This window comes from Habropoda laboriosa, unplaced genomic scaffold (assembly GCF_001263275.1).
Source record: "Habropoda laboriosa isolate 0110345459 unplaced genomic scaffold, ASM126327v1 scaffold212, whole genome shotgun sequence".
Classification (NCBI taxonomy): Eukaryota; Metazoa; Arthropoda; class Insecta; order Hymenoptera; family Apidae; genus Habropoda; species Habropoda laboriosa.
In genome coordinates this window covers 3,088,616-3,114,857 of record NW_017100509.1, presented here as the reverse complement: position 1 = coordinate 3,114,857, position 26,242 = coordinate 3,088,616, and the positions used below count along the sequence as shown (strand labels likewise).

Sequence of the window (26,242 nt, the reverse complement as noted above, 5' to 3'; positions counted from 1 at the left end):
TTAAAAAAAAAAAAGAAGCCAAAGTTATCATTTTCAGGTCTCAGAGACGGTCCAACCCTTTAAATACTTCTCTCCCCGTAACTTCGAAAGAACTCCGTAGGCAAACCTCGACCAAAGAGAAGATGTTTGAACGATCGAAGGTTTTCGAACGCGTCAGAAATATTCGCGAACGATCGACTCACCTCTGCCGGCAGTGGAACTATCTGAGAAACTATTCCCCATCTGGAAACGTGCACTATCATCGCGCGCGTAAGATAAGTTGGTCGCAATTGAAACAATTAGACTTCACCGAGACGCGGGAACTTCTAATTAATTTTCAGCCGGGGAAAACGTTGCAACCACGTGTAGCTTTGATGAAAATCTAGATTAGATAAAGCCTGGTCGGCAGTAAGATGCAGCTGGTGTCGACCTATGAAACGATTGATCACACACCGGTCCTTTTGTGTCCCAGAACTTGCCGGCGGAGAATTTAGAATTGCTAATCGTCCAGGAATTGCTTTCACGACGAGCAAACTACTCGACCGTGCGAGGAAACGATCCTCGATAAGGGTTGTAAAAACTCACCTAACAGATCCCACTCGCCGTTAGTGATGAAACTGCTGATGTCACCTCCGGCCTCGTCCTGCAGTTGCAGGTCCAACTGTCGAAATTTATCACCAGATTATTATCACCGCAGTGTGCAACAATTTTCGTCCTTTCGACGAAGTCAATTTTACCATTTCTATTACACTAATCGTCGGAGTAAATTACGCAGTTTCGAAGATTTAAGGGTTTCACGGCCCGGGGCGTAATTATTATCGAGGCTTTCGGGTGTAGTCGTGTCCTTATGGAAAAAGTGTGGTAATTATCGGTGTGTTTGCACCGAATGCAACGAAAGCCTCGATGATAATTATTGCAATTTCATTTGACAGTATCTCGAAGGTAATCAACTGCAACTGATCAATTTCTCTAATGAAAAATATTGCGAATTAAAGGAGAAATTAATTAGTCATTTAGAGAGACACTTTACGTCGAGAATGATTTTTCCAAGTTGTTCTACTTTCGAGCACATGTCAATATTAAGCTGTGAATTATGAAAGCTCGGTGTCGTCGAGAGAGAAAGGGAATGATCGAGAAGGGAATACTATTTTAGATCTCTCGTGAGTTATACATCAAATCGAATGTAACATTGGAAAGCGTCGTATATTCCACTTTCCCCGTCTCTCTCTCTCTCACTTTCCTCCATTTTCTTCCTCGCCCCTCGCTAATTCGTTCTGCTTATTGTCCTCCTTAATGAACCCCCAAGCATTCTCGAATTCCGTCGCACCGTGTAATTCGCATCCTCAATTTTAATTATTCAGAATGATCACGAGCGACAAATGAAGATAGGGCGGGCGTTTTCGGCACCGTACACACAACTACAAGAATTGCAAATATCTCAACCCTTCCGGGTTCTGTGTTCCAACAATCTGGAGAAGTTTCGTGGAAATTCGCGAAATTGCAAATATTCCAGCTATTTTCCCCGGGTTAAATTGATAACACTTCTTACGGACGATAATTTTTCAAATTTAGAGAGAAGAAAAGTGAGGGAAAGTATGCAGAAAACTTTCGTATTTTTCTTCTCCCCCGGAAATTTCGAAGCTATCGAAGAAATTTTGGTACGCACGGTCATTGTATAATACTAACCAAGAGAAACAGCTAGCGAGAAGTTACATATATTACTGAGAATTCTCTGCAAGCCAGGCTGTCGCTGTTATCGTTACCTGAAATGCATTTTCCACGATTCTTTCGAAATATTGTTGTTCCGCGTTCAGATTTGCCAGCATTGAAAGCACAACGTGGCTCCTGTGCATTTACGGATTTAACAGTTTTGTCGATGAAACATTTCCAAACTGACGGAAGTGCAGAGGCGTTTATAAGTATATTAGGACACCTGTTATGTTCGTGTGGGAAATTAGCGTTTTATATGTTAGTAAAAATTATAGTTGGAGACTTTATTAGAGAACGAATAATTTTTTTCAGGATCTTAATAATTTTTAACAAATTTCAGTAGACGTCTGTAGAATTCAGTAGGCTTCGGTAAAATTTAGTAGATTTCGGTAAATTTTAATCAAATTTAGTAAATTTCGATAGATTTCTCGAGTAAATTTCAAGTGTCCCAAAACTCAAACGAAGTTTTTCTCAAATTTTCTGTCTCCCAAAAAGAACAACTTCGTTAAAATGAACAATTATCACCCTTCCGTTACCACTCTTCAAACCAACAACTCTCGTCTTGCGCGACAAATCTGAACACAAGAAAAACAGACTGGAAAAAAGTTGATAAAGCAAGAACCAACAATTAAACAGAAGTAAAGCGACAAACTGAGAATCCTCGGTGAGTTATTTAATTTCAATTAAATCGGGCTGCTCTTCTCCACGGTGAAAGTAAACCAAGGGGAAAAACCTGGCTTTTCGTTCCGGCTCGAAGGAATTCTTAAACGCATGGCAAACGGAAAATGAGCGTAGAAACAGCTGACCCCTTTTCCACGGTGTCCCCTACCTGAAAGCCGTCATACGTCCAGGAGCCGAATTTCATCTCGCAGCGTTGATCGTCAAAGGGGAACCAGGTAATGTCTATCTTGCAAGTGCTCTTGAATATGCCGGGCGGTACGTATAAGCAGGTCCCATTGTTCTTCACGACGACGTTCGTCGGATAAGTGCCGTCGAACCCTTCGTCCGCGCTGTAACGAACAATCGTTAACGTTAAACGCGGTTCGATTGATTCTTCAAACGACGTCTGGCCTGATATTTAGTAGCTGATTAAACGGTTCAAAAAATAGGGGAGAGACCGTACAGCTTGTTACACAGAAAGTGTACGAACCTGAAAGATACGCTTTGAACATTCAAACGGCGTGTTCTTGGGAGTTACTTTTAGAAATACTCAGACACTGTATAGGCTTGATTTTTCAGCGATGAATTTTGGTTAATTGTGAAAAGTTTGGGTTGATTCTTCTTTGCTGTGAAACCTTGTATTGGTGGTTTGATGCAATTTTCTGTGGGAAATTTTGTTCAGCTTCTCGCGGTTAAAAGTTTCGTATTACCGAGGATTAAAAATGTGAAAATTTTCACGTGGTTTCGTGGGGGGGTGTTGAAAAGATATTCGAACTACAGTTACTTCCAAAAATATACAAACACTGTAATACAGAGTTATAAAATCTATATTATAGGCTTGACTTTTCAGTGATGAATTTTGGTTAATTATGAAAGGATTTGGTTGATTCTTCTTCGCCATGAAACGTCATATTGTTGGTTTAACGCAAATTCATGTAGGAAATATCGTTCAGCTTGGATTACTGAGCATTAAAAATTTAAATAATGCGAAAATGACAAAGAATGGAAATTATACTGGAAAATTTCCACGTGATTTCGTGGAGAGGTGTTTACACGCTTCGACGTCTTTCCACTATTTGCATTTAAGGTAGAAAATAGTTTCTCTCCTCCCTAACTCTTTTGTTTCTAACGATTCTTCGTTCTCGTTGCAGGTGCATCCGAAAATTGAAATATTGAATTACACCGGATTTACTTACCAATTTCGTTTCGTCGGGCGATCGATTTGTCACATTTGCAGCGATACAAAGCGCGCTGCGTTTCACGCTTTTCTCTTAACGACCGAATTGTCATTTCAGCAAACTTACGTTCGATCAATTTTCCAAGCATTCGCGTAAATTCCAACAACATACTTATAAAATATAGGTAATTTTAATTTAAAATTTAAAATTTTCATTTAATCCGCATTTCAACGATAAAGAGGAACCGACGAGATCAGTTCAAACATCACAGCAATGTTACACTTTCCCCGAAGAACCTGCATTGTTCGAACCGTGTATCGGAGCATTCAAAGGTAATTGAGTTAGCTTTTACGTCACTGTCCATCACGTGTTATAAATGAATAAATTTCACTGTCTATTTATCGTCCCGTTTTGCGGTCAGAAATTTAACAATGCGCCTGATCGTCTGTTCAGAGACGGTAAATTCTAATTGCTAGACAGCGTCTGATTTATTTCTGCTGCGTGTCTGCGCGATAAATTGTGGTTATCGAAATGAATAAATTCGTTGTCCATGTAGAGACGAAAGCACGGTCGTTGCACACGTAGGCCAATGATTCTACAGAAAAAGAGTACTTACAACCTCCTCTGTACGATTGAAGAAAAAAAGAAGATGAAACACATCCAAAAAAATTTCATTCGTTCGTTAATTTAATTAAGGTTGCATCGTTAAGGAAATTAATCAATTGTCTCGATATTTTCCGAAAGAAAGGATTTCGAAGTTCAATTAGCAGCATGAATTAACTATATTCGTTAAAGTGACGAATCCTACCATTTCCAATTCCATAGAATTCTTTGAACATTGCCACCAATGGTTTACCAAATTACTTCTACAGAAATGAAGCAAAAGATTTGAATTTTTTGATACGTATGTATGAGAGTGAAACTGCTCGTTTCGCGATATTTCACAGTGGATAATAATCGAGCGTTATCCAGAAGCACCTCGAGCTAATTTCGTGCTTACACTCGCGAATTAGATCGGTACACAGTACACGGGCAGTGTACACAGCACAAGGACAGTTCCAGCGACACACACAATCCAGTTGGATTCCTTGTCAAGGAAACGTATGAAGGGAATATCGGTGAATTCTGTTCGCCACTTCGCCCGAAGGTAATTTAAAGGTTTAAACCAAAGCAATCATTAGGGAGAGCGGTGAGCATTGAACTGGGAACCATCTAACTTGCAGGTTTGACTTCCTTCTCCCTTTCAACTTGCTTCATTTAGCCACAGTGGCAGCAAATCGGGAATTATCGGAAAGTCGGAGAAAGGATAGATTGCTCACTCACAATCTTCCTGTATTCTACACTCAGGCCCCGGCATTTCGTTCCAACGGTATTCAACAACTTACTTCGGCTAGGATTGATTGAACCATCTAGAGATAAAACTAGTGTTCTCAGAAAACTATGCACAATTGGAAGGAAAATTGAGCGGCAAAATAAAACAGTTATCAAAATTCTATTAGCTCATCCTGAAAGTTCCCCGCGGTTTTAAGCTGTTTACTTTAAAGAAACGTAACTTGGTTGAAACGAAAGATTTTCGTTGAAAATATGAAATATCAGGGAAACTGTTTGAAATAAGAATGTTGAATTTCAAGGAAAGCCGGGACGAGCTAATAATTTCAAAAATTCTCACGCGAACTCCCAGCGTGTACTCCGAATATCATTACTTAATCAGAGACATCTGCACAAGCGGCCTCTAAACGCGCTGTCCAATATTCACGAAATTTGCCCGCACCTTGCATTTTCCACACGCCAGTTAATCCCATTCTCTCAACTCCCTCGGCAAATAATAACGTTGAACTTATCGCACCATCGCAGAGTCCCGTCCTTCCTGAAACACTGTCTCCCGACAGTCGCCGTCCAAAAAATCTGCCTCCACTTCTCTCTGCCTCTGTTTATTCTCGCAACTGCGGGAGAATCGAGGAGTTCGTGTGGAAAATTCTAACCCCGAAAGTCGCTGGTGTATCGTTAACGAACGTCTCGAAAGTTGGAAGAAGAACGTTCGTTCTCAATTATTCTCCCTCTTTCTCTCTGATCCCTTTTCCACCCAGGCAATCCCCCTGTGTAAGGACACACGGCACACAGGGAAATATGATTTTGAATGGGATGCATCGGGACGATTCCACGGGGCACGGATATAAGGCGGGTTGAATGGTATACATAATATACTCTTGCATCCAGGCGACTAAGGATTGGTTGGAATCCGGCCAGTTGGCCGCAATCCAATCCCTTATTTCATTCTTTTCGAATCCACCCTCGTGTGCTCACCCCTGCCTGCCTTGCCACACCCACCAACATCGCTACCAACCACCCACCCCACCCTTTAACCAAACCTTTCCTCTCCTCCGCGAACCGCCCTTTCACACCACACCGCGCACCCTGTGTACGCTTGCACGTTTCTTTCTGCCGCATGGTAAATTCGTATAAGCGTCGGTCCCCTTTGACGGCGAAAATGAAATTCCCATCGGTGCCCTGTGAGGCTGAAACGAGGATAATAATGTGTGTGCAACCTGGCACGCCGCGCGCGCTATGGTATTTATGCAGGCCGAGCCGGCCGGGCCGCGCCGCGCGCGATGAATTAGTATCGATTTATGTTTAAACGTTCCAGTTATAACGCTGGTTCCCAGTAAGCGGGATGCCTCGAATTGCCTCTAAGTATCAATCTGCTTCGGGGTTGGGCCGATTTGTAATTTCACCGGCTGACAGCTTGTTAATCCACCGATGAAATTCATCGTTACGGTCGGACAGATTACCTTTCGTTATCGCCTTAGACACCGTATACAGAAGGATGTAACCTCGATTATATACAATTCACCGTAAATTCTGTGTTATTTTTTCTTTTTCTACCCCCTTGATAATTAACGTTCGGATCGATGAGACGACGGTTCGTTGTTCATTTTTAAACGAACGTCCTCGATGGGAGAAAAGTCGCAAATGATATTGGCATACATCGGAGGACATTAAGTATTTACCGCTGCGACGCTCCGATAAACTTTCGGCTCGATACGCTCCACTCTGTCTCTTCCGCTCGGTGGAAAGGGGTTGGTGAAAAAAGAGTTCATTTCATAAAGTTCGTCTCGACTGTTCATGCCAGAGAGTAGTACCTACCTATCGTCGTTTCCACGATTGACAGCTATCGCTGGGCCTTCGTATGCACATGTACACACATACATGCACCACACGTAGAATGCACAGCTGCATCCGAGGGACGTTCGAGTATTTGTACGAGCCAAGTTCGACCAGGTAAATAGTTTCGGTTCATCGGCCTTCGAAACCTTTTCCAACTGCATTGCACGGTTCTGTGCCGTGTTCCACGCTGCACACAGGAAACCGGGGAAATCGGAAGGCAAGAGGGGCACATGCACCGTGATCGGGGTTACACGTACAGATGGAAAAACGGGTGACGTAGGGGGTTAGCAATTGGATCCTTTGTGTCGCGGCATCATCCGAGTTTTGCGATCGCGAAAAAGAAGAGGAGAAAAAGATTAAGTGGAAACGAGTGGCCTGATGCGGTTTACGCGAAACCTGCCGTTCAATTGCACTCGATCTGATCCTTTCGTGCGAATTAACCTTTTGGAATAATACAGAGAAAGCGGGAATATCGTGATTCTTTTTTCTTCTCTGAATTGAACATCGCTAAAGAGAGGGTATCGATCGAACGAGTGAAAGATTTTCGAAGGACTCGTTTCAAACGATTTTTCTAATATATCGCGGGAGGTTTGAAAATCACTCGGTTCGGTGTTCCCATTTTTCGTGAAAGATTCTCCCGCCTCTGTGCAGAGGATCATTGTGAATTAAATAGCTGCTTGAACCGAGACACCATTGTCGATGTGAAACTCTCGGGTGCAACTGGCTCCATAGATATAACTCCATTATTGCACGACATTTGGCAAAGCCATCGCTGCCAGATAGTTCTCGAAAATGTTCCCCGGATTCGTCGTATCAGCCGAGATTTTCTCGTCGTTCGAAGTGAAAGATCGCTTTGTACCTTCGGCCAAACTACTTTCCCTTCCCCCGTGTCTCGTTGCTAAGCCCGAAAGTCTTCTCGATCTTCTCGATGTTTGATTGCAGACATGCAAAACGTCAATATTCCCGTCCGGCGGGGCCAACGGAAAATCTGGTCTATCGGAAAGGAGACTTGGGTACAAAGGAGGATGCTTATCGATAATTTTACAGCTTGTTCCCTCGCACTTATAAATTACAGGGCCGACGATCGTTCGAGAAGAGATTCGCCGTAGTTTCAAGGTGTGCAAAATCGACAAACGAGACTTTGCGATCTTCTCGAAGAACTTGAGAAAGAAAGTGGAGGAAATGTCGTTGTGAAAATTGATACGTATCAATTTTCTCGAGTAATACTCTCGAAACGTGCAACAAATGGAAACACTGATTTCAGCAATAGTTCCAAATATTTAGCTGGTAGCGCTGTTTCATTGGTTTATAGCTTCTGCGGTGGTGCATTCGCCACGGTCAGAATTGAAATTGCACCCTGGCGACCGCATTTCCTGACCCGTCATGAAATGACTATCGTCTATCCGTCGAAAACAATACGTTTTCAATATCTGCTTAAACGCGCCCGGTCACTATCGTTTCCTATTCGACGTCCACTTGAAAACAAGCCTCGCGAACCGTCTCCACCATTTCCAGTTTCTCTCCTACACGTTCAGTTTGCACAATTTCCCGACGATCGGCGTGAAACGTTCTCCCCTGAAAAATATAGGCAGGTACTACAACTGGCACGCGCGATAATAAAAACCGCTCCCCCTAAATATCGATCACTCGAACGCAATTTTCCGGGTTCCCGGTTGAAAATTCGAACGCGATTCCGGTCTAATGCCGACTGCATAAATTAGTCGCGTACTCTCGAATGTTCGTCAAAGAAACGACCAATTAAGCGTTCGCGTTCACTCGGAACAAATCCTACGGAGGCAGGGGGCGGCCGGGTTATTTAATTTAAGCGGATAGATCGATCGTTCATTTTGCATTGGGATCGAAACGACGATTTCCCGGGGAAAGGAAAGCCGATGTAAAAACCACCGCACAGCGCACGTCGCGTGCACGTGTGAGCCGCGTTCTTGGATCAGCCGCGTGCAATAATTTAGCCAAATTCACGTACCGGGTGTCCCGGTTCGTTTCGATCAAACTTTACCGGTGCATTCTATAGGCATAACTGAGGAAAAAATGTTATATGAACGTAGGTTGTTCGAAGCTTTGTTAAAGAGTTACAACGGTAACAGGAAATACGAAGATACCGGGTGTGCGTTTATTACGATACAAAATAGGAATCGATCTGTATACGCAAGCTGTGTTTTAAATCTGAGATCGTTGAATGTAAGTTTCGCCAGCGCCATTTTTGTCTCGTGTCATGGCAACCGTGAGTTCGTTACCATTGCCTTCGTATTTTGCCATAACTTTTTAACGAAGTTTCAAACGACCTATGCTCGCGTAACGTTTTTTCCTCGCGCACACCCATAGAACAGACCGACGAGGTTTGATCGAAAGAAATTAGGACACCCTGTATATGTATGACGTTCCCGATGCGCGAAATGAATTCCACCTGCTCGATTGTATCTACGATATCTCTGGCACTGTTCACGCTCGGGGATCTGAAAACCACTTAATCTTCGTCGAATGGAAAGGGTCGAGGGGGATAGGGGAAAACGGTTGGGAGACCGATGGATCGGGGGCTGCAAGCATTCAGAATTGCATACTACCGAATCGCACTTTCCGCCACCAACTACCGATATATTGTCTGACGTCCTGGAAACGATCTCTCAATACCTAATTACTGGAAAGTCATGCAACCGTACCTAGCCAAACTGATTTAGGCCTCAATAAGCCGTGCCCGTTGCGGCCGAAACCTGGCCTCCTTCCTTTGGATCTGGTTGGCCGCATTCCGCTGAAAACGGTAATTGAAGTGCTCCTAAACATTACCGTCCCCGTGTGACTAAATGCTATTTACAGTTCGGCACGCGTTACCAGACATTTGATGACAGGGAATTTACGTGAGTTCCAAGAGAGAGGGAGTCGACGAGATACGTCAGAGAATTTATGGCAAATTTCTGGTTCTGGCGTAAGCTCCCGGAGAATTAATCTCCAAGTAGCTTTGCCACGTTACGATGTGCCCGATGCAATCTTTCGGAACATTTTAATTACCAACGCGACGACGATACATCATTTTTTCCCGGTGATTCTTTTTATTCTACGAACACGTTCTTTGATGTTGAGAACTGTCACTTTAAGAGATGTTTAATTTTCATTTAGTGCATGTGCCTGTGTATGCGAATATTGCTGTGTACAGTAATTATTTTTCACTAATTTTTATGTGCTGTGTTTGTTCCATCACCTGTACGATGGAATACACATTGGAAAAAGCATGGAAAATGCACTCGTGTTGTGGTGAAGCAAACGTAGTGCTGCAGAAGACGGTAATGTCGTTTACGGCACCGAATGTCACTATCTTCTCCTATACGACTTGTACGAGGTAAGCTGCCAGCCATATGTGGTTGCTTTTGAGGCTCACTGTACCCCTGTGCCATGACTTGCCCTACATTCGTCGGTCTGCTCGGCCACAGGGATATTTTTAAATGTTAACAAGTAAAAAACAGAGCCTCAAACGCAATTTTGCTATTCTTCATTTTCACCTTATTTCGACTTCCAGAATCACTCGTTAAATTTCCCACCAACTACCCCAAAACACCCCGTATTTTTTCTTAAGGATAATCTTCATCTCCTAAGATTACACTCTTCGATCAGAAATAAACACGAGTGTCCCTCGGTTCGATATCCAACAACCTACTTCAAAGCGAATCTGAATTCGCATGAAATTCCAAGTTGAAGAAGACAAAAAAAAATAGTAAAAAACAGCGTTATGAGTGACATGAAAGGTTCGCACGGTAAATAAAGAGGCTGGAACGTTAGCCAGGTGGATTGAAGTTTTCGTTGACCGCACGACACGCGAACACGGTGGGAAACACCGTGGAGCCTGGACGATTAGTGGGCAAAGCGCAGCGAAATTCCGGCCTCTGTCCAGCAGAGATTTGGGTGACCGCATATCGATTAGTGCGGCAATCGAAACGCTATAAAAGTTCAGACATCGACGTACCACAGGGCCGGTGTTCATTATGTATCAGCAAACAGGACAGTAGGACAGCAACGGTTGAAGGAAGAATCGAGGGACGAGGAGGCCCAACATGGGCCGAAGAGGGGTCCAGGGATAGGATTTAATCTGCTTTGGCTTGAATTTCAAAATACGCGATGGCTAATGCATATTGCCTTTGGCTTCGTTCCAAGTTTCCTATGCAGTCGAACCTCCCCAGTAGTGGTACATTCTCCTTCCTCCTCCGCCCTTCTGTCTGATCTCTCACTCTATTTCGCTACACCGCCAAACGATTTTCGCCCCATCCCCCCCTCCCCCTTCCGCGCCATCCTTGTCGCGAATGTAAACTCATTTTGTCATGCATTAAGCGGCGCATCCTTCTAACTCCCGATCCTTTCATACCACCGCGACATCGTCGCGTTGCTTCAAACGATATTTATGCCATATTAATCGGATGTCTCCTTTATATGCGCCTGCACACGAGTGGGAATCCAGGGGCCGAGGAGTGTTTCTGACAGTGGCCTAATATCGAGTCAGTGATGCAGCTCGAACAGTCGGACGAAATGAAATCTCGCTTATATTGTAGATATCTACGTAGTTGCTCGCGGTTACACCTTAACCCTTTCGCTGCGGCAGATTGTCGTGGAGATCTTCCGTTTCGGCGTTTAAAAATTCTTTTAGAAATTTTGAAATTCAAATTTGTAATTTCTGTTGAATTAATGTGAAAGTGCGCAAATTAAAAACAGTCACCAACAGTACGATATGAGAAAATTTTCAGAGCTTCTATAGGCGCCAATGGCGGTGAAAGGGTTAAACCTTCGGTGAGATTTAATGTTTTTGCCTTTAGACGTGAATCGCTGGACACGACGCGTTTTCGAAAGAATTTTTGGAAGAAGTACTCGTTTTAATATTAATTTACTCGGGGAAATTTGATAACAAACACACTATGAGCGATAGAAAAATTCTGACTGTATCTTTGACTCACAGACGTTTGAACTTTCGACGAGATTTAAATCTAATATAGACCGTGGTATTTTTATCTTGAGTATTTGTAACGCCGAGTTTTATTTTAGTAAAAAATTTGCAGACATTCTGCAAACATTGATGTTTTACAAATTGAAACTGATGTCGACTCGTTTGGTACCTGTTTATTTAAAAATATGTGTTATAATTCTTCCAGTCCTTCAGCGAAGAAAATTTAGTTACAGCAAAGACACTAATAAATTTACAACAAATTCATGCTACCATTTGAGATTTTTCATAGAGGAAAAAGTAATCTCGATCTGTAATTACTTAAATGATTACAGAATGTGGAGTAGTAAATTGTAGGAAGCGAGGAAAAATTCGATTAGGAGCGATTCAATTGTCCTAGCGGAACAGGTGAAACAAACGTAATGTGTTTAGGATCATTTGTCCCGGCCCGGAAAACGATCGGTAATAGTCTCGTCAGGGAACATTTTCATCTGGAAAGTGCTAGTGATTGGGTTTTTGCACCCTATGAATTCTGCGTACGCAGAAATATCGTCGAAAAAATTTTCAACAAAATTTCAAATTCTATTTTATAACGCAGCCCTGTTGAATAGAATATCGAGAACTTTATTAAATTTCGCTATTTCTGATTGTGGGTAAATGAGAGCACAAAATTATCTCGATTGCCTCGAAGGAAACTTCTTAAATGTATAAAGAACTCTATACGTATTGGAATTTTTCTTCGCAATATTACAATGCAATTAACAAATGAACCATGTGCACAAAATTAACGTGAAAAATAGTGAAAAAGTTTAGAAATTTTAAAAAATTTAGAAACATTTTTTTCAAAGACTTCTGTCTTCGTGGAATGTTGAAACGAAAGTGATCATAGAAACGATAATTTCATTCTTAAGTAACTAAATATTAATTAGCTGTCAATTCTGATCAACGTTCGATCACGTGGTGAAAAGTTCACACACAGTTTAACTCGTTAAACGAAAATCTATCACGAGAATATAATCGACGTGATCGAACGCGTGGTCTGATGATCATCTCCTTTTCCAAATGATACCCTGCAACGAACTCCCCTAAGTCAATAAATCCCGTGACTAATTAATCCTTTTTTCTCCGGTGGTATTTACCGAAGTTGCCCAAACTAATGAATCTCGCGCTACGTTTCCAACACAGAGGCAGCATCATCAAACGTTGGATCACCGGCGACAGAATAAAAGTATGCAAAATCGTTCAACTCTAATTCACAAAATGAACAAACAATCGTTTGACCAAGTTCATTTCATTTCCCGCGTGTCACTTACAAAGGAAATTCTTTGCAACTTCCCTTGTTATCTTTCTACTGTCGTTACTTTCGATCTTTCTGAATCTTAAACGAATTTTCAATTCTCCCGTTTCATATTTCTACCGTCGTTACAATATTCTAAACAAACCAGGAAGCTCGAGGGACGTGACGATGTTTCGTGCTAAACAATGTTCGATGAATTTAACCACCGGGATTAATTTTCCACCGGCAAGAATTTACAGAAATTCGCGTTGTTGTCAAAATCCGCGGCAATTATCATTTCTTGGAACGCGTCAGCGTACGATAGAAATGCGGCGGCAGTTTCCTTTGCCTTTGATCCCCCGGGGTGACTGAAAGCGGGCAAATTTGTGAGCACAGATTCCACGGCTTCCGATGCCGCTGCACTCAACGACGAAGAATAATTGAATTTAAAACATCATTACGCGAGTATTCGCGCGGTTAAATTAGGCGGAGATCACGGCAAAGCTTCAAAAGACACGTTGCAAACGACGTTACACGCGCCATTTATAGTACACAAGTAAGTATTTAGAACGAGAAAGAAGAAAAGAGGAGAGAATGATAACTGTTTCTCTGAAGGGAGGGCAGGAGACAAATGGATGGAAAGAAAAAGGCTCGTTTCGTGCCAAGATCAAGTCCGGTGCAATTAACGAGGAGGAGGATTTATGAAAATCGCGTTAGGGAATGCATAATTTCGGGGAAACGTTCCAGATATACGGGAAAAATATTGTCACTGTAAACACTCGTTTATTTGCCAACGGAATGAAAACGCCGCCGACAGTCAGCAATTCCATTTATTCCAATGAAAATTACCGTTTTATGTCCACTGAAATTACGTTGCATCCTATGTAACGTTGTACGAAAGAAAAGGAAGATGTATATACGTAACTTCGTTCAATTCGAATTTGAACGTGTCAGCTCTTCTAAATAATATATCGAACAGATCGACGATCGGCCGGCGATTTATCTGGCAAAATTACCAATCGCAGCAGATTCTCGAACCACGAAACGGCAACGTACGTCTGCACGTGTGGCACGTATGTTCCAATCTATAGTATGTGGTAACCGTCGATTCCAACGAAAATACGCTGGAAATTTGGTCACGTTGCACCGACCGAACGATGACAATTTTATTTTCGTTTTACTTATAAATTGGCTGCGGCTTAAATGAAAATACCAATTGGCCAAATGGAATTATAGAGGGACCGCGCGCGCTCTAGCTACATCGACGCACAGTTCAACTGATTTCTTTCTACAATCAACTCATTCACGTCCGTCGAACTTCTTTCCGCTATTTAGTTGCACGTTTGCTCGATCACGGGTAAACCAGCTTTTCCTAATTTCTTCCTCGGGTCGATCGACGCCGACGATACTTGCACCGCGTTGAATTAAAACAGTAGAAAATTAGAAAGGAAGTTTATTTTTTTCGAGTGCTGCTTTAAATAATTTCAAAGTGATTCAGTGGTGTATAATTTTATCGTTGAGAGAGTGATTCGATGGTATATTATCGTTGAAAAATTATAGTAGAATTAGTGGAGTCAATGCGCGATACTTTGAATTACGTCATTTCAACGACACGTTGAATTAAAATAATAGAGAATTAGGAAGAAAGTTTGCATTTCAAAGTGATTCAACGGGATCATTTCATCATTGAAACAGTATATAATTGTAGGATTAGTTGAGTTGATGCAACCACGATGGAAGCAGAAGCTTCCGGTTTGCGCGATAAATTGGCGAGAATGTTGTATTTACAAATTCGCAAAGTATATCGCAAGCTTATGCATTCCGACGAGATGAGAATCTACTGCAAGAATTTCGTTTATTTTTCGTTGACATCGCGGCGCATTTTGTTTCAGAGGAAATTACTTTATGCTACGCGGGAGACAGCGAGCTTGGTAACCTTAATGACACGTTGCCATAATTGACGTCCACGTATGTTCAAATCCAGTTTAATTAATCACAGAGTGAAAAATTTAAATTACCAGTGGCAACGCGGTCGCGAGAAAATTGACGTTATGTGGAAAAAGTGCGGCTAAGTCGATGCACATAGTTGATGAATTGAATTTGAAGAATTCGCTGAAATCTTTGTGTACTGTATTCTGAAACGTGAACTACAAATACGCTTAACACTTGCAGGGAAATTGGGTCAATTTGACTTGAGATCGAAGTCACACATTCTTTGTCCTCTGTTGTTAATAAAGACACGATGAACTTACTCTATCTTACGTTCTACTAATTTATCAAGAATATTTTGGAAACCTTAAGATATCAGACGAAAATGAACGTTTTCTTGTCGAAGCAGAATATCAACAGAAATTAATTAAGAAAAATTAATAAATATTTAATTACAATTGTGACTGTATACGCAGCTTTAATTTTCTAACTCCAAATTATCCATAGATCTTCTATCGAGTATTTTCAGAAATATTCAATTACAATCGTGACTGTAAGCACAGCTTCAATTTCCTAATTCCAAATGATCCATGGAAATAAATTACCACCGAATTATTTCTCCGCTAAAAGCAATAAGTCACCCTGCTCGCCAACATTAACAGACACAAAACGAACGCTAAAGTAAAGCTAACAGCGGAGAATATAGCGAGGTTAGTCGGTAATACCTACCAGTTGCCAAGATGCCAAAATTGCTTTCAAAGGGAGGATAGCACGCGGGCGTGGAAACAATATGGCGTGAACACGCGAAAAAGTCCGGTGACGACGTGCAAAAACCGCTCGAGTATGTACATACATACACGTACATAGTACTATATACGACAGAAATTTCTCCCCCCGAAAAATCAACCGGTTTTCGCAACGTTCCCCTTTAATCTGCCTTAAACTAAACTTTTATTTCGACAAATACGATGCCGTCCTGGTGCCGATACATTACCTACTTAAAAACAGCGAGGGCCGCAAGCGTTTTCCAACAATATATTTCCGCGTAGAGGGGGGAATACTTTTCCAGATTCCCTTTAAATGGTGGCGGTGGCTTTGTTTTTAATGCGACTGACCCACTTGGCCCGGCGTCCCACTTTTGCCATACCAACCACCAGGAACTTCTAATAGTTCAGAATCTAGATCGTTCTTAACGGATTGATTGTCTCGATAAACATTTTCGTTTTTTCCCCTCTTTTCCTTTCTTTCTTTCTTTCACCTTAACGTGTTCGTCCGACAGATTCTCGCGGTGGAGAAATGGGCGGGAGAGAAAGAACGTGGAGGGTGTAGTAGAATTTTGGTACCGATTTGTGAATTTAATAAATTCGTACGGTTAATTTCTTTAACTTTTGTGTCATTTTAATTTCCACCAGTTTCACCGTGAGTTGCGATTGTTCCGATCACGCGTCGCTGTGAAATATGCAGGACAATGTAACCAATTTCGGACGAAGTTGAAAATCAGTTAGGTTTCTTTCATAGAAACTCGTAATTTAATGTGAACGGCAAATATCGTCTCGTTACTGCGGCACTCGTGAAATTTTCACTCTGCAACGACAATTCTCCGTTTCCATCGATTTTACACGTTCGACATTTACACTTTTTTGATAGAGAGAGAGAAAAAAGGGTGATCGGGAAAGTTGGATTAATATCGTTCGCGAAAAAATTCTGCGATCGTGCCAATCGATACTTTAACATACAGCCTCGTTGTGAACGACAGTGTAGATGTCAATTTTTAATTGAAAATTTTCATATTTTTCAATTCTTCTTGATCGCAAGATTCAGTTCGATTACATTCGAATTTAGAATTTTGAAATTTCAAAGAATTAGATATCAGCGATGGAGAAATCGATAAGAAATCCTAATAAAAAATTTATACATTCTTTAATTCTTCTTAATCACAAATTACAACTGAATTGTATTCAAATCTAAAAATATGAAATTTCACAAAAACTTGGACGAAAAAATATACGAACACAACGCGTGTCCCAATATTTACAAACGCCGCTGTGTACGTGCGAGAATATTGAAATAATAACCGGTCCTTCGTTATCACTATTATTCGTTATTAGTCCGAACAAACAACTTGACTGCTGTTTGTAAACGGGAGCGAGAAAACGAGCGGTATATACATACTTACGTCGATATATCGCGTCGATGTACAATCGTGAGAACATTTCACCCCGTTTTCTTTCTTTCTCTCTCTCTCTCCCTCTCTTTACCACGTTCCCTCTAATATATCCTGCCCCGGCTTCGGCGTCGCTCGGGGAAATACAACATAATAAACGAGAACGTCTACTTCTTGGTCGGGTGAAAAGTGGAGCACGCGAGAAACGCGGCGTGACGAAGCGACAAAGCAGCTAATTGATCGATCCTCGCCGCGATTCAGTCGTGCACCATCTTCGAGAGTGACCTCACGACCGCCCCTGCTACTACGTGCGCACCAAGATTAATATTGGTTCCTGCGTTTGAAGCCAATTGTGCAGCGGAAGCTGGCCGGCGACCATTCACTTTGAATGTATGGCAGCCACCGGGCCGTAGGAAATATGTTGTTAATATCGTTGGAAAATCAATCGTTTAACCGGCGTGGAAGGTGAGAAATACAGGTGATTTCGGGGGGAAATAAAGTTCGCCAAGTACCAAACAGGAATAACGAGAATTTGTAAATACGCGTCAATTAACTCGAACGCGTTACCAGGCGAACGGTGTAAAAGTAAAATATCGCAGTTTATGTTAAATAATAAACTGAGACAGAAAGTTTGACGATAATAATAAACACGTGAAATTGAAGTGAATTAGTTGTAAAAATAACTGAAACAATATAGCGACGAGTCCCTACGCGTTGGATACACTCAGATTCTCACTCTGAACTCGCACAATCGCACCTTGCAATTCTCTTTGTTCTCTGTGACAAGACGCGTCCCGAAGCCTGGCTAGATCTAGAAGACGCAGCTCAATTACCTTTAACTCGGACAGAAAATGACGAAGCAACGACAACTGCTTCACCGTTCGCTTTTCAACGTTTTGCAATTGATTTAAAATTCACCGTCGAACGTTACATTCGCCACTTTATCGTTTGTTTCAGTTTCAAATTGGAAAATGTACAATTAGCCCCTTGACTTCTGATTTGTTCTGCTCACTATGCATCTACATACACGAAAGCGTCGATTATTTACTGTTTTAGTGCTGTAGGTATTCGACAATCATTCAGTTTTACAAATTAAAACTTGACTTAAAATGAATGTTTATTGCCAGTATAACTATTTTCCTCGTGCCAAGAATTTGACTCGTTGTCACGAGGCAGTTAATTAATTTCGTCTACCTGAAGTTTCAAATCTGATTCGAATTTTTCGAAAGAATCTACACATCGAGCGACGATGTGAATATACTTTCTTTCACCGTGTACGTGGACGTGTATACGGTTGGAAAAAATATTTTACAGCCCCTTTGAAAGATGCATACAGGGTGGTTTAGAAATTTATGCAATTAGGTGCATGTTCCTCGCACATGATCGATTAAAGCGATGCCGGTACGTTGGATTCCGCAGCTTCTGTGGAAAATTTAATAGCAGATTGACGGCGTACACGGTTTCTAAAAGTGAATTTGTGACCTGCCACGATATTACCTGGCCACGCGTTACTATCGGCGTAGAAATCTAATTATATGTCGCGGGGCATTCTAAGTGTACGCGGTTGCATGTAAATGATGCATGGAAAATAGTCGAACGACTACACCGACGATGCAGTCAAAGTATAAAGACGATTAACAATTATTACTATGAATAATTAATAACAGAACGCTCTCCGATGGTAATTTTCATGCAGTTACCCACTGGTTGCTAATTTATGCTAATTTCACTATGCATTTTCAAACATTTTGTCCTTCGTGCATCTTTCTAAACACTACTTTACTCTTCCTACATTTTTAAAACATATTTCGAGCACTACTTATATTTTTTCTATATTTTCATAGGTAATAAATTGCAACTTGCAATTACAAATTATTGATGAATTGTGAATTGTTCTTGTCATACTGGATCGTTGACAGATAGGCATGCAAATCTATCGATTGGATAATCTATTGACGGAATCCTGAATCCAATTGTAACGCTATATTGAAGCTACGTAAGGTCAATTACGGAAACATGCTTAGGCAATTAATACGTGTAATTTATGGCACTTTTGGAAGTGACGTGGTGCAAATGATTACTCGCCAAGTGGGCAACGAAAATATATTTATTTAAACGTAATGCTTAAGCTAATTTCAAATATAAACTACATGATGCGCGTGCAGAGAATGTCTACGACAAAAGGCCTCGTGCCTTTTTCGGGGCTCCCTTAAGTAGCCCCTTTCCCCTGGGAAAGTCCCAGGAAGTGGGGGCGCAATACTCTTGTCCTCGAGGACGAAGAAACTCGGAGATGTTTGGAAAAACATCTCTCGATTCTTCGCCTCGAGGGCCAAGAGTCGCCAGGCCTAATTAGCACGCGAGCATGCAGTCCGCTAGCATAAAAAATCGAATTAGTTTCTTAGAAAAAATGTGGAAGTTAGGTACCATTTTCAAGTTAATCTTAAATAATCTAAGAAATTCGCCGACAGTATTTAATCAAATATTATTTACATTATGCAGATGCAGGAATTTGCAAATGTATTCGAAATATTTTCGTGGAAAAGGGTTTCACATGCAGGAGCCACTTTTTTTTATTATTGAATTCCTTTAAATTTCTGATTGAAGAGTCGGAATAGCGAGAACTGGGAAGAGCGATATATTACGGAAGAGGAACTGCATCTTTCTGCTGACTGCATTGTAAAGTTGAAAAGCAAAGATTCGGTACCTCAAAATGACATTTTCCAATTTATAGTCAATATCAGTTTTCCGGATGAAATGCTTTTTCACCGTGACATTTTTTTTTTTTCGTAAAGATATGAAAGTCTGGCTGCTTCAAATCTTAGACGGAATATTCGACGAAACGAAATTTCGTGGCTGAACCATTTTCTTCGAATTATGCAAGAAACTCGAACGATATTTCTTCTTATTTTTTAACGTGTACAATTTTTCACGATCGAACTACTCTGGAATAGTAATTTCACCTAGAACAGAATCCGCATAAATATTCATTCCTCCGATGTAAGAAGCGTCTGCTTAAGAAAGACTGTACTTCATTGTGTAAAATGAACTATTCAAAGAATATTCATGGTGTCAAACTCAGAAACAACGGAACGGAGCTTGAATCAGGTCTGTTTCAAAGAGAAGTATTTTTAACTTCGTAAAAGATCAGGAATAAAGTTTGTTTGGTATTGGAGAAAAAAATTCGTCGTTTAAATATTAATCACTTTTATTTAAGCACTAAATACCATTTTTAATTCGATATTTTATCGTAAAGTCAACGAGGATTGTGAACCTTGTATTAGTAAAAATCTAAACGTGTCAGAAATTAAGAAATATATTATAAAAGTTATTTTTAAAAAATTGATCAACTACAACGCGATTTGCAATGTTTACTTATTTTAATCCTTTTGTAAATATACAGTGTTGGCGTAATTTAAGCGATGCTTGGAAAAGATGGAAAGTTGAGCGTCTCGAGAGAAAAATTGTAATATCCGAAAACGTTTTCTGTTACACGTTTCCTCGATGTAAAACGGATTGTTCTATGAATATTAAACATACGAGGGCAGCGTTAAATTACCTGTTATACATGAGGACGTCAGGCTTCCAAAGTCTGTGCGGTGGGATCCTGAGATCTCTCACTCCCCCGTAATCCGATGTGTTCCATCTCATGTTCACGTCATTCCACTCCTGTAATTGAAAAGATTTTCTTGAAATCGTTCTCCACAGATTTTCTTGTCATATTGATCTATCGAATCGATTCGTTCGATACAATTCGTGTCACGATTTCTCCACAAATTTGCAAACTTTATTCTTCAACCCTTTAACACTGCGCGATAAAATCGCAAAGGATGTGGGAAAACTGACTTGAGAACTGTGTATCTAACTTATCGATTAATTAATTAATATCTTAAAAATATACAGATAGTTAATAACTTATCGATAATAATTACAATTTTGTGCTCTATTCTTTGGAATTGTTTTATCAAATCATTTTTACACAGGAAAAGGAAGAATTTCGGAGATTCACTTTTTCAGATTTGTTTTTTAAATAGAAGACCGTATATAGTTGGTAGAGAAAATGAAGTTTCAGCTAACTTTTGTTGCCATAAACTCGTCAAATAACCCGCTTGCTTGTTCCTTTCGCGAAGACGATGTATTGTCGATCCCTGGGTGCTAATACCACCCACGGTCGAGTTTTCCAGGGAATTCTCAAGACTTTCGTCTGAAGTTTGCGCGACTTTGCAGGAAATACGAAGCGATTTGGTAAGTTGCGGAGTTTTGCTGGGACTCTACTTCTGTATTTCAATCTTTCTTTGACCAGAACAAGAAACGATTCAGAGAGAACATCGATAACACTGCTAATATGTTCGTATACACTGTCGTCCATAAGTACTTGACTACTTTGTGAAATCAAATCGAGAGATTGAAATTCTTGCTTCAATGCGAGCAATCTCTAATTAAAATGAACACCAATTAATGTGATTGGTATGTAAAATAATTAGAATAACGTTAAGAATATTTCGTTCAATAAATTCCTTTAATGAATTAAAAGGTCTCTAAATCATGATTGAACCACCTCCATATTTATTGGCATAACACTAAGGTAGTAAATTTTCGTTAGATACTAATTTTTCATTATACTCTAGTGCTTTTGCCGGCTCGAAATGAATTCGATACGATTTTCGAGTTTCCAATTTGGAAAATTAAAAATTACACTGCTGGATCACTTTTCGTCCAACTTGTTACTTTCTTATTCGCAATAATTTTCCCTAAATATTATCTACATATTGTCAATTATTATCTTTAAATGCGTGTTTGGTTAGGGTAACATTGGAAAGAAAGAAAAAATCACGTAAAAAGTTTCTTATCTGTGAATTCATCGTCGAAAAGGATTCGAAGCGTTTCGCTGATCCTTCAACGTTACAAACAGCAAGAGTCACCGCTTTCGTTGCAGTGAAAAAGTGTAAGAAGAAAAAAGAAGAGGAGTTCTTGCGGGTTCGCCACTCGTCGAATACTTGTCTGCAGGAACGCCCGATCTGTTTCGTGTTAGCCATTAGATTCACACCCATTAGTCACCGACTCCCGATTGATTAGCCACTGATGGAGTACACCGGCGGATAATTAATAATGGCCACTGTGCTCGATGGTTTACGTTGCACGCATAGGCTGTTTATTATATATCCATTTGTACGCATGCGTATGGAAAGCCGGCACAGAATCGCTGCTCTGCATGTTATAACGGAATTAATTCACGGCTGATGAACGCGGCTTAAAAGTCAACAACACGAGCCACGAGCTTCCTTTTCTCAGTGGATTTCCAATTTCTCATCGTAGTGTGAAGGAAAATGCGATTTGACAGTGGTTGAATTATAGATACACGATTCTTAATCGAATTAGAGATAATAGAAACTCTGATTGGAGTGAGAAATTAGAATGAGTGATAATTTGAGACGGTTTGATTTTCTGGACGTTAATTTGTGGAGTGAGAAATTAGAATGACTGCTTTGATTTTCGGGACATTAATTTATGGAGTCAGAAATTTGAATGAGTGATAATTTCAGACGGTTTGATTTTCTGGACATTAATTTATGGAGTGAGTGATAATTTGAGACGGTTTGATTTTCTGGACGTTAATTCATGGAGTCCAGAAATTAAAATGAGTGATAATTTCAGATGATTTAATTTTCTAAACATTAACGTATGAAATGTCGTGGTTATTGTTCAATTAAACAAATATTGTTTCAAGTTAAATGTACTGTTAAAATTATTACTTTACAATTTACTATAAAATAACTTATTCGTTCAATATCACTTCCGTTACAAAGCAAAGATTGCACCTGGTCCATTTCGATTAGCAATAACAAAATTTCCATTTGACACGTAAATCAAATCTCTGTTCCATGCGTAAATATGATTTCACGTTTTATCCCCTAAATCCAATAACACGTCTTTGAGAGACAATATTGCTTTCTCTTAGCCGGGTTCCTTTACACACGGCATACATTACAAAGGACGCGAGTTTCGTTATTCGTAAGAAACCCGAGGAGCCTTCGTTCCTTTTGAAAGGAGACAAATGCTGGCAATCTTGTCGTACGCTAGACGTACAACGAAAACGAATTTTCCAAGAGCCTCGGTATGCAAAAGCGGCAGGAATAAAAGGCAAAGGTCGTGAAACAAAAACCGGAAAAAGGGGGGTCTCGCCCCCGAAAAACGCTACCAGATCCCTCCATTTGCTCCATGTTAAGTGAGGATATATACACGCGGTATTCTCGAGAGAGGCGTGGCCTGAACATTTTTCTAGTTTTGAAGTTTGGCCGATCAATCTCGCGGAATGAAACCCACTTCGACAACTAGTCAATCTCTTCAATTGAAATCTACCTCGATTCAAATCGAGTTCCAGCAACTTAGTCTTGCGAACTTTGCGAATTCGCTGACTGTCGAAATTTTCATTATTATAGCAGTTTTAATCGATTTTCACTTCTGCAGGTATAAGAACATTATTATTATCAACGCTCTACAGTGCTTCTGTTGATAAGACGTTAAAGTATAAGTAAACAGAATTGCACAAAGACCGCCGACCTTAAATTAATGACAAATATCGAAGATAAATTTGAACCCTCTCGCCGGTGAAAATTTCAAACGAGGCAAAATTGTATTACAACGCGACGTATCGTCTGTTGGGAAAAGTCGCCATGTATTCCAGTTACAGCGTCTCATAAACTACCATTAGACGAGCACACGTTCCGCAGATATTTGCGGACGATTTGAAATATAAATTCCGCGAGAACGGTAAGGAAAGGAGGTGAGATTCGAAGTGCACGTGCCACGAATTAGGCAATATAAATGCGGCGACGTGCGCGAAAAGCCCGAGTTTAATGATTTTCCCGTGTCCAATTCTCCGAAGGATAATTCTCAACTTTGCTCTAATTCCCCGGCTACCGAAGAACAAGTAAGATCCCCTTGCAATATTCATAAACACAAAAGTAAGAGCGAGAGCCTTCAGGAATCAATTCGCGAGGCGACACCGATTTCGTCTCTCACTGTCAAGCCAACCTCTAGCCGGGTCGACTTAATTAAAATGCTCGACCGATTTTCGTCGACGCTAGACGAATCACGGCGAAGCTAATCGAGGCTTCGTACGAATTTCGTCGGTTGGTTCGGTGGAATCGGCGATCGAACGAGAACGCGGCGAGAAAAGGACACCTTCTCGCGTTCGCACGAACGAATCGTAAATTCCACCCTCGGATTTTCATTTGCCCCTACATTTGCCGGGACTCTTTCGCTGGTTGTGTCGCGACACACATTCCTCTGTCGATGCTGCAGCAAAATCTCGCCGAGAATTTAAGGGCACGTCCGTGTTGAACTCGCCAAACCGAGAGGGTTGGGAATCTTAGCAATTTCGATTATAGTCGTCTCGAATTCGGGGAATCCCGATCATCCCACCCCGTCCTTACACTGGTAATACGATCAACAGATTTGTCACCGAGCACTGATCCACGACGTTACATCGTGGCATGCCGCTTTGTCTTCCGTTTCGATTTGAAACGTCTGTGCCGAATAGGTGTGCACAGTGGGCCAAGAAGATCGTATATTACAGAAACGAATGGGAATTGTTAACGTTTCACCGTGATGGTTGCTTCAGGTAATGTTGTTTTCGAAGATATATACAGGCTGTGAGAGAGGACCAAGGTGATACATGCCGAGGAATATTGGAAATGGCACATCTCCAGGCGACTATGTTTCTAAGAACCGCCGCGTGTCTTCGAGTATCGTACAGAAATAAGGAATATTCGCTGAATTCTGAGTGTAAAGGTTAAAAACTGATAATTCTTTTTTTTTCTCTTCTTGTTTTTTGTTAAATCAACTGCGAGATAATTAGGAACGTTGAACAGTGTTGTGTTTCCTGTATTTTGTCGGTTAATGTTGTTTCTTTGACGAAGAAAAATTTCGAGGGACCCAACGGGAATCGAACCCGGGACCTCCGGCTTAGCAAGCCGAGGCTTAGCGCGCTGCGCCAACTCCTCCCTCTCTATTCTCTCTCGTCGGTTTCCTATTTGGGTACGGAGGCCCCGATACTACATAAGTTAAGTATTTTTTTGTGGATTAGATTTTCTTTAAGGGTTTCAGTTTGTATTTGTCGCGGAAGAAGCTGTACTTTGGGCAGATCGGTATTAAATGATCTGTTGTTACACTCTTAGCACGATGGAGCAGGTTCCTTCGTTAGAAGACAGGTGTGGGAGATTTTACTAACGACTAGTCTCTTATTTTAAGTAAATATGTTAATTTTCGACGGTGCAACGATTATCTCAATTCAGACGAAATGTGACAGTCTCTTATTTTAAGTAAATATGTTAATTTTCGACGGTGCAACGATTATCTCAATTCAGACGACGAAATGTGATGCAGATCATTCCGAGCGAGCTGATAGAAAGAATTGTATCTTCGAAATGACCAGTACAGTGAAATTAGTTCTCGGACGACACGTAATAACAGATAAATTATGCTGAAAATGTTCGAACGACCCAGGCCGAAGTAGATGCAGTTATAAAATTCACGGAACATTAAGCTTCTTGCTTTTAATCTGTATAACGTTGCTCTTCCTGTAATTCCTTTGAATTCGCTGTCTTTAAGGTCCGGGCGTTTCGTTTCGCCAATAAAAGCCGAGCAATTCAACGAACTGTGACTAACTGGCTGTACTGGATTTTCGCGTGATTTAACTTCTGGCTGATTAGTAGCCTCTGTGTGTTGGTTGCCTTCCAAACTTATCGATCTGAGATGACTGTGCCTGAAACTTGCTGCCACACCGACTGACTCTTCCCGGTGACGGGTTTACACGCCGCCCTGGAATCAAAACCTGCTGTTGCTGTTTCGATTTCTGCTCGTGAGACGGTAAACTGCGCTAATGAACAGGGGGGGATTCAGTGAACCGCGGATCGAACGCAGAAGGTGTTTAAAATCTTCATCCGTGCTTTAAGATTCGAACGTTTCGTCGGATAGGTACGCCATCCGCGTATATAGACTGACGGAACTGATTATTCGGATTCACCCCTGGAATTGGGGCAGCAGCAGTTTCAAACTATCTCGAAGAAGTTCATTTGAAGTGCTGCAGGCGAAATTCTTTTACATCTTCCCGCGGAGGGAACTCTTTATATTGCCCTTTTCTCAATTACCATCGAGAAGCATTAACTGTTTAATGCCACGGTCCATTTCCCTCTGTGAATTCAAAAAAAAAAAAAAAAAGGAAGAAAAATATTTCAAATTAT

General features: G+C 40.9%; 1 protein-coding gene across 1 annotated transcript in view; it reads right to left on the bottom strand.

Annotated features, from left to right (window-relative positions):
* The window catches only part of LOC108576200 (neuronal acetylcholine receptor subunit alpha-7-like), a 216,268-nt gene that overhangs the window by 9,848 nt on the left and 180,178 nt on the right, over window positions 1-26,242 (bottom strand). The window contains exons 4-6 of the mRNA XM_017939144.1: window positions 20,557-20,666; window positions 2,519-2,699; window positions 565-640 (exon numbers count right to left, since the gene is read on the bottom strand). Of these exons, the coding sequence (XP_017794633.1) occupies window positions 565-640; window positions 2,519-2,699; window positions 20,557-20,666 (367 nt within the window). The remainder of the gene's footprint in view (window positions 1-564; window positions 641-2,518; window positions 2,700-20,556; window positions 20,667-26,242) is intronic.